The following is a 14,971-nucleotide window of genomic DNA, read 5'->3' on the forward strand; positions in this document are numbered from 1 at the left end:
ATGCCTTTCTTGGCAAAGAAATCTTTCATAAAAAATTTAGTGCCATTATCAGATCTTATACCTCTAATCTTTTTATAAATTTGTGTTTCCACCATAGTACAAAATTGTTCTAAAATCAGCTGTGTTTGTGACTTATGTTTCAGCAAAAAAACTTAAGTACACCTTGACCAATCATCCACAATAGTTAAAAAATACTCGCAATTATCAATAGTGGGCACTGAAAAAGGTCCCCACAAGTCACAATGTATCAAATCAAAGCAATTATAAAAAAATGTGAGAAATTTTATTAAAAGACAATCCTTTTTGTTTAGCAAGTGGACAAATCTCACAAGTAAAAGTCTCAGCAGAAGTAAAAAGGGGTACACCGTTGTTGAGGACAAATTTTTCACACCACATAGTTTCATTTCATTGGCGACCCACACCACATCAACACTATCATGGATTTTGGAAGAATCTCTTCTAAAGCCCAAAAGAGCCCATATTTACACAAAAAGGCGCCAAAGCCCATGGTTCAAGCTCATAGCACATCATCTCATTTTTTGGCTCATGATCCAAGCTCATGAGTCTCATCGAGGGAATTTTGGGAGTCGTGGTCTAGAGGGCCAAGAAGTATGTTCAGTAAATCTCTAGTGGTTCAAAGTTGATAAAGGAAAGCATGTTGCTTGGCATGTCTTCCCCAATTCCCTGAACTCTGACAGGTTAGTGTGCAATAGGTAACATTTGGTAAGACTCTCATATCACATAACACTTAAAATGATAAAACTCCCCATGCTCTTTACATAAAAATTAATGTTCATCATATAATATAAGTTTAAAAATGTAATTATAGTATTTCATGTAGATTATATTATTATCATCTAAATCAATTCCAAACACATGGCTAAATATATATTAATATCTCATATCTAGCATTAAAATGCTCTCATTTCTCTCCAAGATTTGGTTAAAATACAAAAAGACCATAATTACATCTCTAAAATTTCATCAAATATCAACCAATTAGTCTATTACTTACCAAAATTATATATGGATTAAGCATATAATTTTCCAAAAGAAGAAACTTAGCCAAAAATACTAACAACAGCTCCAGCAGAAGCTGCAAACAGCTCCAACAGAAGCAGAAACAGCTTCTACAGAAGTTGCAACAGCTCTAGCACATTCTGCAGTGGCTCCAACTGTGGTACCAGAAATAGAAGGATCTCATAAAGATTATCTTACCATTTTTAGCCAAACCATGAATTTAATGCCAAATATTTTCCCTCCAAGCAAAAGATCTCACTTTAGATGGCATTCTTTGATAGCTAACAGCTGTAATAATTGTGATAGCACCATTAAGTCTCTAACTTTGCTTCTTTTGGTTAAAAAACAAAATCCCACTAATGAAACCACTTACTTTGTCAAATATTTTTCCTTATTTACTAAATTTCCCTTCAACTAGTTCTAATCTAATTACATACTTGGCTCTATATAAAGAGGACCAAGCCACACACCAGGGGGGATCCCCTTTCATCCCCAATATTCTAAAACTTCACTTGGCTGCATATATCTCTAAATTCTTCCAAACTTCTCCATCTCCCTTACAAAAATATCTCTTCTTAGATAGCACCATTACATCACACCTATTACATCACACCATTACACGCTATCCATCTCTCCCACACTTTAATATTCTGAAACTTCATCTTTTTGCTACCCAAAAACACATCTCCATCTCATTCTTTATTTCTCATACAAAACCTCCATTCTTAGAAAGAAATATAACCCATGACATAACACAAAAAACCACTCCAGCAGCAGCTATAATCTCATATATTTACTATATTTAACCTCCATATTATCTATCTCACACTTCCATATATTTTGCAAATACATTCCTTACAAAATACCCATACATACTTCTCATGTATATTTAAACTCCATGTCTCACAAAGTATACATATACAAGATCCATGTCCGACAAAGTATCTACATATAATTCCTATACATATTACAAACACCATATCTCATAAAATATATATATTTCTCACCATCTCAACATATCTTAAAACATATCAAACACTCTTCCAAGAACTTATTACTAAAAACTCTTTCTTATGAAAGACATATATTTATAATGCTAAAAGCCCTTCTTATGAAAGGCAAAAACTTATAAAATTAAAAGCCCTTCTTATGGAAGACAATATCACTCATACTTGACTAAAAAACTAAAAGAGCATTACATGGGAAAAATCATTTAAGTGCACGATAAAGAGGATGAACTTAACCAACCTATGCACACGGCTAGACATATTCTCTCTCCCTCCAATTGCACCAATTTTTCCCCTTCAATCATGAATTCACCATGAAAGGACTCATTTTATCACGCTGCTGAAATGTCATAAGTCCTCTGCTGTTCTATGGCTAGAGCTACAAAATATGAAGTGATGTTATACGGCTGGAGCTACAAAATATGAAGGTTATTAGCTCATTAACGCTATACGGCCCGGGCCACAAATCATATAAAGAATGAAGTGCTGCTATACAGCTGGAGTCAGAAACATAAAAGATAAGTCAATGTTTTCTCCATCTTTGAAATTATATTATTAAGTATATGTTAATTTATTATTATTGTACCACTGGATGCAAGTTATTTTAATATCATCTCACTATTTAATGAAGATGATCTCATTAATACTTCATTAATGAACATACATACTAATAAATTGATCTGCCATTGTTGCACATATATTATTTGGACATGAACCACCCTTGGACACATTTTTTGGAAATGAATTACCATTGGACATATATTATTTGGACATGGACCATTGCTAGACATACTTTATTATGTTGAACATGAACTATGAACCACAACTAGACATGGACTATTGGACTCATCCCATTGTTGGACATTTGACACGTAATTAATTATTTTCTAATATTGGACATCACTTAATATGCATAATAATAACGTATCAACTCACCATTTAATCAAAGTTATCATACTAAGCATATTATTTATTTATTTCAATCATTATCATGATTCTAAGATTTTGGCTTTCATCTATTTTGTAGGCTTAAAAATACACCGGAAGCCATTGGTCTATGCGGCTCAATGTCAAGTTCTGGGTTGAACTCCCTAAAACAAATCCGGGCTTAACAAAGTCACACTTCCAGCAGGAGACACGTGGCTACGCGCAAAAACCACCCCCGACAACCATTATTCTTCATTAAAGCCAATTTGGCATTAGACAAGTGTCCCAGCCTAGAGTGCCAAACATGAGATGGAATTCTATGTATAGAAAGTCCTGAAGAAATGGAAGTAGAAATGGAAGGTGAAGTTGATTTGCTCTCTTTCAACAAGTAAAGACCATTGCATTCCCTACCCAGACCAAGTGTGCTCTAGTGAGCAAGATCCTGGATAAAGAACAAGTTCCCAAAGAAGATAAGACAACATAAGGTGGATTTATCTAACCGACTTACTGAAATGAGATTGAAACTGAAAGATGGAACACATAAGACATTATAAAGGGTAAGCTTTTCTGAAAATTTGACAGTTCCTATGTGTGTGACTTAAGCAATTTCACCATTAGGCAAATTGACATGAGTATTCAAAGTAGTAATGATTGAAATGAAGCATGAAATGGAATGTACCATATGATCAGTAGCCCTTGTGTCTATGACCTAATCAATGGCATGAAAAACCTCTTTATTAACTATTTTAGCAGAGAAAATAGAGTGTTGTAAGGTAGGTGTGAAGGATAAGCTTGGAATGATACCTAACATAGTGTTAATGAAATTGGAATTGACATTAGCTAATGGTGAAGCTGATGTGGAAGCCACACTAGCTATAGCAGACACACCAGAAGCTCCAGAAATCAGGCTAGAGACACCACCACTTGTACTTACAGATGCATCATGATGACTGTCACCAAGATTAGTTCTAGTGTTGAAAAGAGCAAGCAACTATTCACACTGTGCCTTGGAAATAGGACATTGAATAGATGCATTTAAAGGAGTCTCAACAACATTGCCTTGTGGATATGAAACCTGATTAGCATTGACATTGGGCTTGCCTTTGTGCTTGTATCTAGGTGGGTACCCATGGAGTTTGTAGCACTTGTCCACAATGTGCCCAATTTCCTAAACCTATACATTTGGCACACTGTTTTCAATTGCTTATCACTCAAATATTTTTACTTTTTGTGGGACCCATACTTGAGCACTTTGTCAAAGACACCTTGACTCATACATGATTTCTGTTAGCCTACCTATCTCACCCTCATTCCCCACCAGTTGGGTTTTGAGAAAATTGTTAGATTTTAGCTTGAACTCTGTTTTGCCTTTGTTTTTCCTTTTTGTTTGGTTGGTGAGAAAATAATAAAGGAGAAGTTTTTTTAGTTTGTTTTTTGTTTATATGATATTATTTTGCTTACCCGTTGTTGGATTGCTTCAATCGGATTATTTGTTCCCTTTCAGACTATTTATTCATAAAACCAGCGTAAGTCTTAGCAGGAAGGAACCCCAAATCCAATCTTCATCTCTTCAAACACTCACTTTGCCTCTCATAAAATACCATACCAGCTTCTACAAAGGGAAATAAAAAATAAATAAAAATAAAAAACCCGGACCCAGATGCATGAAGAACAAAGAAGATGAAGCCCAACAAAATTTTCTCATCTTATCTCACCTTTCTCTTCCCCTACATCTCAGATCCAAACCCACATCACAAATCCAAACCCCACACCCATAACCACATCTCAAAAATCCAAACCTCACAACCACATCTCAAGTCCGAACTCCATGCCCACAAATCAGATCAGAAGCTTGAAATCACCATTAAAATACCATACTAACCCAAATAAAACCCACAAATACTAAAACAAATAAACCCATAGAAAGCACCAAAAAAACCCACAAAAGAACCACAGATCTTGAAAGAAGAAATAATGAAAAAGAGAAAGAAACAAGACGAAGTTGAGAAAAGAAATGGGTGAAGAAAAAAAGAAAGAGAAAAATAGAGCAAAAGGATCTAAGGCATTTATCGAAAAATACTTTATTAAAAAAAAAACAATTACACAGCATCAGATTTTCGTGGAGGATGTTGGGTTTCGACTGGAGCTGTTGGCTTTCAGATGCTCCTGTTGGGTTTCGGCTAGAGCTGTGGGTTTAGAAAGTGGGATAGAGATACAAATGAGAAGGAAGAAAAGGGAGAGAGACGTTGGGAGTGGCTGAGGTGGATTGACTAGTCCCACATAAGTCCAAAAATTTACAACAATGCCCCAATAACTCAGTTTTGATAACTTGAAAACACCTAAAATGTGTTTTTAATTTCCATAACTCATCACTCAAAAATCATAGAATTGAGTGATGGAAACAAAAACTGAAAACAAATCCAAACAGCCATGGGACCACCAGTTTTGAGTTATGGGTGATGGAAATAGAGTTATGAGTGATGGAAAACAACAAATTCAAACAGCCCCATAGAGTCTTCATTGCTCCACAAGTACATGCTGGTAATGGTTCATAATGAAGCAATTGATCCCAACGGTAACCTTAATTTGAGAATAACAGAGTGAGGAACATTTTTGGACTTTGTGTTCTTTGTTGGGTTGATACATTTGACCCAGAATTATGTTTCTCTGCTATATTGAAATATTAGGGCCCATTTGGTTTAGCAATGTCTCAGTTTTCATAACTCAATTTTCAAAACTCATAACTCAAACCTCACCTTCACTCAAAAATTGCAAAACACATGTTTGGACTCAATTCTCAGTTACATATCTCTACAACATTTCCCTAAAATCGTGGACCCCACCACTGACACTACCTAATGTTGCTACTGTTGCTACCCACGTCTTTCCATCTCTATCTCTCTATCTTCTCCCCCTTCAACCCACAGCCACTTGCTGGCGCCATCAACCACTACCAATCCACCACCACTAACCCAGCCACTAGCCACCATCAACCACTAAAAACCGATCCACCAGCACAAACCTGGCAACCATCAACAAAATCCATTCATTAACAAAACCCAGCAACCATCAACAAAACCCATTTATCAACCATTGACAAAATCAAAACCCATTCATCAAAATAAAAATAAAACCCATCAATAGAACCCATCAATCATCAACAAAACCCATTCATCAAAATAAAAATAAAACCCAGCACCGGCGACAAAATCACGGCGACAAAATCAAAACCCAGCACCGACGATCATGGTCTTGATGTTTCGAGGCTCTCGCTTTGATGGTGGCGGTAGAAATAGGCTGAACCAGCACTAGCGATCATGGTCTCGTGGTTTTCCTTTTCTGGGTCATTAGCTGGTGGCGGCGAAACTGGGCTGAACTAGAGAAAGGAAGAAAGAAAGAAAAAACAGAGAGAGAGAGAGAGAGAGAGAGAGAGAGAGACAGAGAAACCAGAGAAAGAAAGAAAAAGAAAAAAAGTGGGAGAGCTATCAACACATATGGGCCCCGTGGAGGTAAAAAATTTACAATCCTACCACTGAGTTATGTATCTCAGAAACTGAAAACACCAATTTGGTGTTTTCGGTTTTCATCACTTTCACTCAAAATTTTTGAGTTTGAGTGATGAAAACAGGATTAGGAAATCAAGCCAGACAAAAAAAATTGTGTGGGTCCCACGTTTTTTGATAACTCAGTTATGAGTTTTGGATCATATCACTCAAAAAACCTCTAAACCAAACAGGCCCTTAGTCTCTCTCTCTCTCTCTCTCTCTCTCTCTCTCTCTCTCTTTTTATTTTTTTATTTATTTTTTATTATTTATTTATTTTTATTTTTATTTTTATTTTTATTTATTTTTTTTTTTCAGGGCTGCTCTGATTAAGATGTTTTCTCCCTTTGGAAAGATTGTAGCTGAAGACTTTCTGAGGCATACTAGTGGCCCAAAACGCGGTGAGCCACGAGGCTTTGCTTTCATCCAATATAGCACAAAAGAGGTAAGCTGATTGCTTTTTCATTTTTTTTTTCAAGCATTTCCTGATTTCCACCATTAAAGTGAGCATGCAGGAAGCTAAATTGGCCAAGGAGAAGATGCATGGGAAATTAGCTTGTGGGCGCCAGTTGGTTGTCCGTCTTGCTAGTGAGAAATACTTGGTGGAAACAACAAAGAAGTTGTCCAAAGGTGTGGGTGACTCACATAAGACAAGCCTTTCTGGTAGTAGTTCAGGACAGAGGAGTCGAATTGTGAAAATTGCTGCAATCAAGAACAAATTAAAAGCTATGGAAGAGGATAGCTCTATTTCGAAGAAGCAGAAGCTAGCTGAAAGAATCTCTAGTAGTGCAAGTTTGGATCGGCCCTTTGGCAAAAGATGATAAGAAATTGTTATTGGGGTAGAATTCTATCTAACCAAGAGATTCTGCGAAACCTTTTCCCGAACTTCAAAACTTGTGAGGTATTAGCATGGTGCTGAAATTGAAATGATTTCAGAATTTCATATGTGATATTCCATGATGTTGTAATTGTCAATGGAATGCTTGTCAATCGAATTCTGATCCTAGTGTTGATAGTGCAAAGTTGTGAATTTGAGTTCTGGGCTCCTTTGTTAGAGCTTATTTACAACTTTTAAATTATATTCAACTAAAATGTAAAGATATGAACAGCAACCTTAAAGTCGAGGGTTGGAATTGAAAGATTGTCATGAAATGAACCTTTTGAGTTGGACCTAGGAAGGAAACTGAAGATGGAAAATGAATGTCAATGGGTCTAGAAATCATCTCATCAATAATTTTTTTTTGCATTCTGCATATACGACATATCTGTAATATGTCTTTAATAACACGTGGAACTTTTAGTTGAATGGATTATGAGAGACATCTTGTATGTACTTATGTGAAAAATTATCCTATAAGATGGTCTCACGAGATATCTCTCTCATGACGTGTGTATTTCACATATCATGTGAGAAATGTCTCATGAGATACCGTCAAAAATTATAGTTTGAGGGAGGGGTCTATAGATTCACTAATCACAATTAGTTCCTAATGGGTTGATGATAAGACTTACGATATCTAATTACCGAGCCCATTTTGTTATTAGTCGGTAAAATTAGCAAGTAATTACTGGTTACTAATTAATTTATTTAATTGACGTTTGATTTCCAATTAACGGTTACTAATTAATTTATTTAATTGACGTTTGATTTCTTTTACTAATCTCTTTCTCTCCCTCTTTGTTAACATCCTATTGTTTTCCCAAATTTGATGATAATTCTAATGTACTAAATATGCATATTGTAACGTTTATTTTTATTTTTATTTTACTCCATTTTGCTGCCATGAAGTTAGTACATCCATAACTATTAGTTTATTATTTTATGATATGTTTGGTTTGATATTATTATTATTATTATTATTATTATAATTTAGTGTTTCTAAAATAGCATGTGTTTTGTATTCTCTTTTTCTATTAATGCATTGTAACTTTTTATGGGAATACTTTATAAGAAAATTGTTTATTCTTTTTTTTTTTTTATAAAATTGAGTGTTTCTAAATTGATATTTGTTTTGTATTTCATTTTTCCATTGATGCATTGTAACATTTCATGGGAAGACTTTATAAGAACAATTTTTATTTATTGAATAAAATATTATACGTTTAATTTTTAAAAAAATGAGACAAAATATAAATAATTATGATATGGAGGATGTTGCTAAATTTAAATGTTGAATAAAATAAGATGAGAATAAAATAATAAAAATGAAATGTATAGCAATAAACACCATATTATTTTAGTTATGCTATGTAATAAAATAATATTATATTTTTATATACTATCTTTATAATGCAATAATATAACATTTAACAACCAATGTGAATAAAAAAGATAACAACATAAAATATAAAACTAAATCGTATCAAGCTGGATTACCTGTCAATTCCAATTTTAGCAAACTAACTGACTTCTAGTAGTCTAAAACTGATTTCTGCGATGCATTTGGTGGAGCTTTCAATACTGCATCAGTATGTTTTGATGGTCAACCTGTTACACTAAAATTTAAAAAATATATATAAATATATATATATATATATAAATACCAAAAATTGAAGGAAAATATAAATATATATATATATATAGAGAGAGAGAGAGAGAGAGGGGGGGCTTTTATGTGTGGAAAAATAGAAATTATGCATGGAATAAGAGGGAGAATGACAATTTTATAGTATGAGGATAAGAATAAGAAGAGTCAAAAATAAAGGAAGATAAAAAGATAGAATAATATTAATATTGAGAGTAGTGGGGATATGAAAAGTTGAAATGGAATGAGAAAGGTTGAAGAAAGTTAAGGTAGAGAGTAGTGGGGATATGAAAAGTTAAAATGGAATTGAAAATTTAATAATAAATAAGAATAATTAAAAATAAGATAAATTAAATATGATATTTTGATTGTAATATAATTGTAATATAATAGAGTTTTTAATTCACTTTAAATGTTAAAAAATTGTATAAAAAAATTGAAAAAAAATTAATAATGACATGGCTGCTAACGTGGCTCAATGAAAGCGTAGCAACATTAAATACTTCGCTTCAGCTTTTAGTAATATATTGATGTGAATAAAAAAGATAACAACATAAAATATAAAACTAAATCGTATCAAGCTGGATTACCTGTAACTGAAGTAGTCCAATTTGGTGGAGCTTTCAATACTGCAACTGACTTCTAGTAGTCAAACTGAGCGAAACTTTGGTGAGAGCTTTCAATACAGTACATGGTCAACCTGTTACATCAAGCAACATAAAATATATAAATATCAAGCTGGATTACCTAATTCCAATTTTAGCAAACTAACTGACTTCTAGTAGTCTAAAACTGATTTCTGCGATGCATTTGGTGGAGCTTTCAATACTGCATAGTATGTTTTGATGGTCAACCTGTTACACTAAAATTTAAAAAATATATATATATATATATATACCAAAAATTGAAGGAAAATATAAATATATATATATATATAGAGAGAGAGAGAGAGAGAGGGGGGGCTTTTATGTGTGGAAAAATAGAAATTATGCATGGAATAAGAGGGAGAATGACAATTTTATAGTATGAGGATAAGAATAAGAAGAGTCAAAAATAAAGGAAGATAAAAAGATAGAATAATATTAATATTGAGAGTAGTGGGGATATGAAAAGTTGAAATGGAATGAGAAAGGTTGAAGAAAGTTAAGGTAGAGAGTAGTGGGGATATGAAAAGTTAAAATGGAATTGAAAATTTAATAATAAATAAGAATAATTAAAAATAAGATAAATTAAATATGATATTTTGATTGTAATATAATTGTAATATAATAGAGTTTTTAATTCACTTTAAATGTTAAAAAACTGTATAAAAAAATTGAAAAAAAATTAATAATGACATAGCTGCTAACGTGGCTCAATGAAAGCGTAGCAACATTAAATACTTCGTTTCAGCTTTTAGTAATATATTGACTAGTCTCAGAGAGGCCAATAGTCCACTGAGTCCCCAAGTTGACAGAGAGGCCTCGCTCTCCAGAGGAGACTTTGCTTGACAATGGCGAAGATGTTACATCTTCCTTCTCCGACTGTCTTTACTCCCAACTCCAACTCCAAGTTCCAACCCTCACATTTCCCTTCCCGCCAAATCCCATCAACCATCATCACTTCAATTCAAGCTCAACCTCATCATTTATCATCATCGTCTTCATCTTCCAAAACCTTTCTATCTCCTCCTTTAATTACCACCAAACCCAGTTCGATTCGATCAGTAACAGCTCGGTCCCTCTCCAATCTCCCTCTCATTTCTCCTAATGACCACTGGGGCACCTGGACCTCTCTCTTCGCCATCGGTGCTTTCGGTATCTGGTAACTCTCTCTCTCTCTCTCTCATAGTTTTTTAGTTTTCTCTAAGGACCCAAATGGGGAAACATTGTAAAAATGAAATAAAATTACATGTAAACTTGAATTTTGTGTTGTATATACTGTTTTGCTTTTGGTCAAAACAAGAAGGAAAAGTAAAAGGTTGCTCCCAGCTAAGCTACTGGTTGTACTGGTTGCAAATAAGGAAAGTTGCTGCTAGTGTTCTTTAAGCTAAATGAATTTATTTTTGTATATTTGTAACTACTTGTTAAGAAGAAGTTGTGTATATGTTTTGGTTGAAATTGAAGGTCGGGGAAGACTAAGATTGGAAGTACACTGAGTGGTGCTTTAGTGAGCATTTTGGTAGGACTTGCAGCAAGTAATTTGGGGGTTATCGCGAATGAAGCTCCGGCATATTCTGTTGTTTTGGGGTTTCTGCTCCCAATGGCCGTTCCATTGTTGTTGTTTAGAGCAGACTTGCGTCGTGTTATAGAGTCCACTGGGATACTTCTGTTGGCTTTCTTGCTAGGCTCAGGTAATACTTGTTAATATCAGAGTATGCACTATAATGTGCTTTTTATATTAAATTGTTATTCTTTCGTTACTATGTGCTTTCTATGTATTGATAAGGAGTATGTGACTGCTTTCTAGGCTGTGATCTGTTTCCAGAATAGGTGCATTACTGGTCAATTCAGTAATCATCTCAAATAATGGAATTACCATATGCTGCTTGTTGGTTAAGCTCAATTAGCGCTAGGTCTGTGTTAATATTAGTTTTTAAAAGGACTTGCAGATCAACGCATTGCTTAAATTTTGCAGGGATTTTCATTTTATAAATCCAGCCTTTTTTATTCTAGTGTAAACTTTGGGAGGTTAATTAAAATTTTATATTTCAGAACAGATGTAAAAACATAGAAGAATAAACGGAATCTGTAAAGTCTCTTCCTTTGTCTTCCAATGCTTGCTGCTTTTTTCTATTCAAGTTAATTTGACCTATAGTTTTTCTATTTATTTCTAGGCTAGCTGATTGAAGGCTTAGGTCTGTAGTTTTTAGTGGACTACGTGTGATGGATCTTAGTGATAGAGCGATTACTCTGAGACTAACTTCATTTGCAATGTAGTAAGTCCCTTCAAGTCAATGATTTGGTTTCTCTAGTTTTTTCCTTGTGGTTCTGTAATTAGTTCATTCATATTTTATCAAATGTTCTTTTATTTCTTTGCTTTTTTGGGTGCGTTAAAGGTTGAGCCCAGTGCACAAAGCTTCCACTTTTGTAGGGGTCTAGGAGAGGTAATTAGTAGGTAGCCTTACCCCCTTTTTTTGGAGGATGCTTTACAATATAGAAAAAGATTTTACATGGATTGTAGTTACCTATCAGATAATTCATCTAAATTTGGGAAGAAATGAAGCAAGTTTTAATTTGAAGGCAACCATGCAACCAAGCAAACCTGTGTTTCATGTATTTGTGGCCAATATATTTCACTCTATGTGTCTACATATGGGTGGGCTTGGCTTTTTATTTATTAAATGATTATAGAGCAGTGTTGGTGGTTATGACTTGTGCTTTGGGAAATGTTAAGAATATTATTCAAGTAATCACTCATATAGTCAACTTTTCCATGTGTTGGATTTTTCTCTAAATACACTGATTTAGTCTTGTTGACATTATTTGCCTTTTGCTTTGTTCATATTATAGTTGCAACAACAGTTGGAACAGTGGTGGCATATGTGCTGGTACCAATGCAATCACTTGGTCAAGATAGTTGGAAAATAGCAGCTGCACTCATGGGCAGACATATTGGCGGATGTAATTTGAATAAGCTTCTCACTACAATATATCTATTTAGTTGTGATATTCTCTTGCTTTTCTCATTTATTTTCACAAGTTCTGTATAATGACTGACACTTCCTTTTCTTGTCTTTTTGAGATGTTGTGTAGCTGTCAACTACGTTGCCATATCTGAAGCCCTTGGTGTTTCTCCATCAGTTTTGGCTGCTGGTCTAGCTGCAGATAATGTCATCTGTGCAGTATATTTTACGACATTGTTTGCGTTAGCTTCTAAAATACCTCCTGAGACTTCAATGTCAACTAATGGTGCAAAAAATTATATGTTGTTGTGGTTTAACTTTGTCATTGTGATAGAGTCGTTGGTTCAGCTCACTTGTACTCAGTAGTTCTCAGTAGTTCTCCTTTGATCCTTAAATCGAATAAAATGCAAATTACGCCCTCTAAGTTTGGGTTGGTTTTGATTGTGGTCAACATTTCAAAATTGGAATTTAGTCCATGATGTCTGATATTGTTTTAAATCTCGTCATTCCTTTCGTCTTTTAAGGGGTGGCTGTTTAGTCCCAAATTAAAATCACCCCAAACTTAGAGTGTGTAAGATACATTTTATTTCTGTAAATCCTTTCCATCTTATTGTAATGTATGATTTTGCATCCATCACCATTTTTTTTATAACTAATATCTCTCGGATCTCAAGTTGTTTATGTCCTCTCCATTAATGAGTTTAGTAATCAAATATGAAAGTAGCAGGTTAACGTAATTTTATTACCATGATAGTTAATGAAAGCTGGAACTTTGACAGATGTTGCAATGGATGTTGATTCTGAGCCTGGCAACAAACTGCCTGTGCTACGAATGGCTACAGCCCTTGCTGTGTCCTTTGCCATCTGCAAGACCGGCACTTTCCTCGCAAAATATTTTGGAATTGAAGGGGGCAGCCTTCCAGCCATAACAGCAATCGTTGTTATTCTAGCAACTGCATTTCCAAAACAGTTTGCTTATCTTGCACCATCTGGTGAGGCTATGGCTTTGGTTCTAATGCAGGTGAGTTTACAAATTTAGTTGGATTTCAAAATTCCGAAGGTAGCACTAGTTTTTGTGAAAGATGATTAAATTTTTCAGGAAGCGACGTGTTTTTGGCAACTTGTTTTCTTGATCAACAGGTATTTTTTGCTGTGATTGGTGCTAATGGAAGCCTACGGAATGTCATAATCACAGCACCTAGTATCTTTATGTTTTCTCTAGTGCAAATAGCAGTCCATCTTGCCGTGATACTTGGGTTTGGAAAGCTCTTTTGCTTTGACTTAAAAGCTTTTACTTTTGGCATCAAATGCAAATATTGGTGGCCCTACAACGGCATGTGGAATGGCCACAGCAAAAGGGTGGAGTTCTATGGTTGTTCCTGGCATTCTTGCAGGCATTTTTGGAATTGCCATTGCGACTTTTCTCGGCATTGTATTCGGCGTCAAAGTGATAAAATACATGTAAAATCTTCGTATTTTGAATTTCAAAACTGGCATGAGTTGTAACCAATGTAAGCTTCATGTCATGTAATAAGAGAACCGGCACATTAGCAAAAAAATTCATTTCTGAGAATGCTTGAGTGGTAAGTACAAATTATTTAGCTTTTTTATTTATTTTTTATTTTTTATATGTGTATAGTTGGGGGATGGAAAAGTGGATAAATGAAAAACTCTTTTGTTTAGGTGAGAAAAATAATGAGGATAAAAAATGTAATTTGTATAAATTTACTCACATGCCCCAATTATATAAAAAAAAAATTATATATTTGAAAGATTTTTTTTTCTATTAATATTAATTAAAAACAAAACCCCTAAACATAAAAGTTAAAAAACAAAAAAGAAGAAGAAACCAACGTTAAACACAAGTGGGAGGAGATGGGGGTAGATGGGTAATTTTTCATCAAACCACCTCTTCCCCCCACATTTTCTCCCCAAATTGGGAAGATTCCACTTCAGTTTACTCTGGTTCATATCAGTCCATTTGCTCCATTTCGGTCCACTCGGATGGTTTCTTTTGGTCTACTTTGGTCCATTTGGTAAATTTCGGTTTGTTTTAGTCCACTATCCGATGTGAATGATTGTGAATGGTGGAAAAAAAAATTATGATCCATGTGAGGTTGTCAATTGTGGGTCATGTGAGAGTGATTGATAGCCAACAAGGTCAATGCATAGGTTATTCTCCAAACTCAGAAGTGCATGTTTCTGATCCTTCACTTCAAAAAGGGAAAAAAAGAAAAAAAGTCCACTCTCAAGTAGACAAGCCTCTCTCTCTCTCGAGGAGACTTTGCTAGACAATGGTGATGATGATACATCTTCCTTCTCTGATTGTCTTAACAATGATAATGG

At 34.4% G+C, this 14,971-nt stretch overlaps 2 protein-coding genes across 2 annotated transcripts; both read left to right on the forward strand.

Moving 5' to 3' along the window:
* The first annotated feature begins 5,498 nt into the window (after positions 1 to 5,498).
* Positions 5,499 to 7,317, forward strand: LOC115961247 (probable RNA-binding protein 18). The gene is made up of 3 exons (XM_031080257.1): positions 5,499 to 5,554; positions 6,815 to 6,941; positions 7,012 to 7,317. Exons 1-3 carry the CDS (start codon positions 5,499 to 5,501, stop codon positions 7,315 to 7,317), a joined length of 489 nt encoding a protein of 162 aa, XP_030936117.1.
* Positions 7,318 to 10,450: 3,133 nt separating this feature from the next.
* LOC115962165 (uncharacterized membrane protein YjcL-like) lies at positions 10,451 to 14,226 on the forward strand. The gene is given in 7 exon segments (XM_031081052.1): positions 10,451 to 10,824; positions 11,127 to 11,353; positions 12,513 to 12,623; positions 12,756 to 12,911; positions 13,405 to 13,646; positions 13,766 to 13,909; positions 13,911 to 14,226. Coding segments are annotated over 7 exon segments (1,371 nt in total). The 5' UTR covers positions 10,451 to 10,513; the 3' UTR covers positions 14,091 to 14,226.
* The last annotated feature ends 745 nt before the right edge of the window (positions 14,227 to 14,971 follow it).

This window comes from Quercus lobata, chromosome 9 (assembly GCF_001633185.2).
Source record: "Quercus lobata isolate SW786 chromosome 9, ValleyOak3.0 Primary Assembly, whole genome shotgun sequence".
Classification (NCBI taxonomy): Eukaryota; Viridiplantae; Streptophyta; class Magnoliopsida; order Fagales; family Fagaceae; genus Quercus; species Quercus lobata.

Coding starts and splice junctions, on each gene's coding strand:
- LOC115961247 (XM_031080257.1), top strand. CDS start 5,499: ATGGTTCATAATGAAGCAATTGATCCCAACGGTAACCTTAATTTGAGA. Junction 5,555..6,814: donor CTTAATTTGAGAATAACAGA/GTGAGGAACATT, acceptor TTTTTTTTTCAG/GGCTGCTCTGATTAAGATGT. Junction 6,942..7,011: donor TCCAATATAGCACAAAAGAG/GTAAGCTGATTG, acceptor GTGAGCATGCAG/GAAGCTAAATTGGCCAAGGA.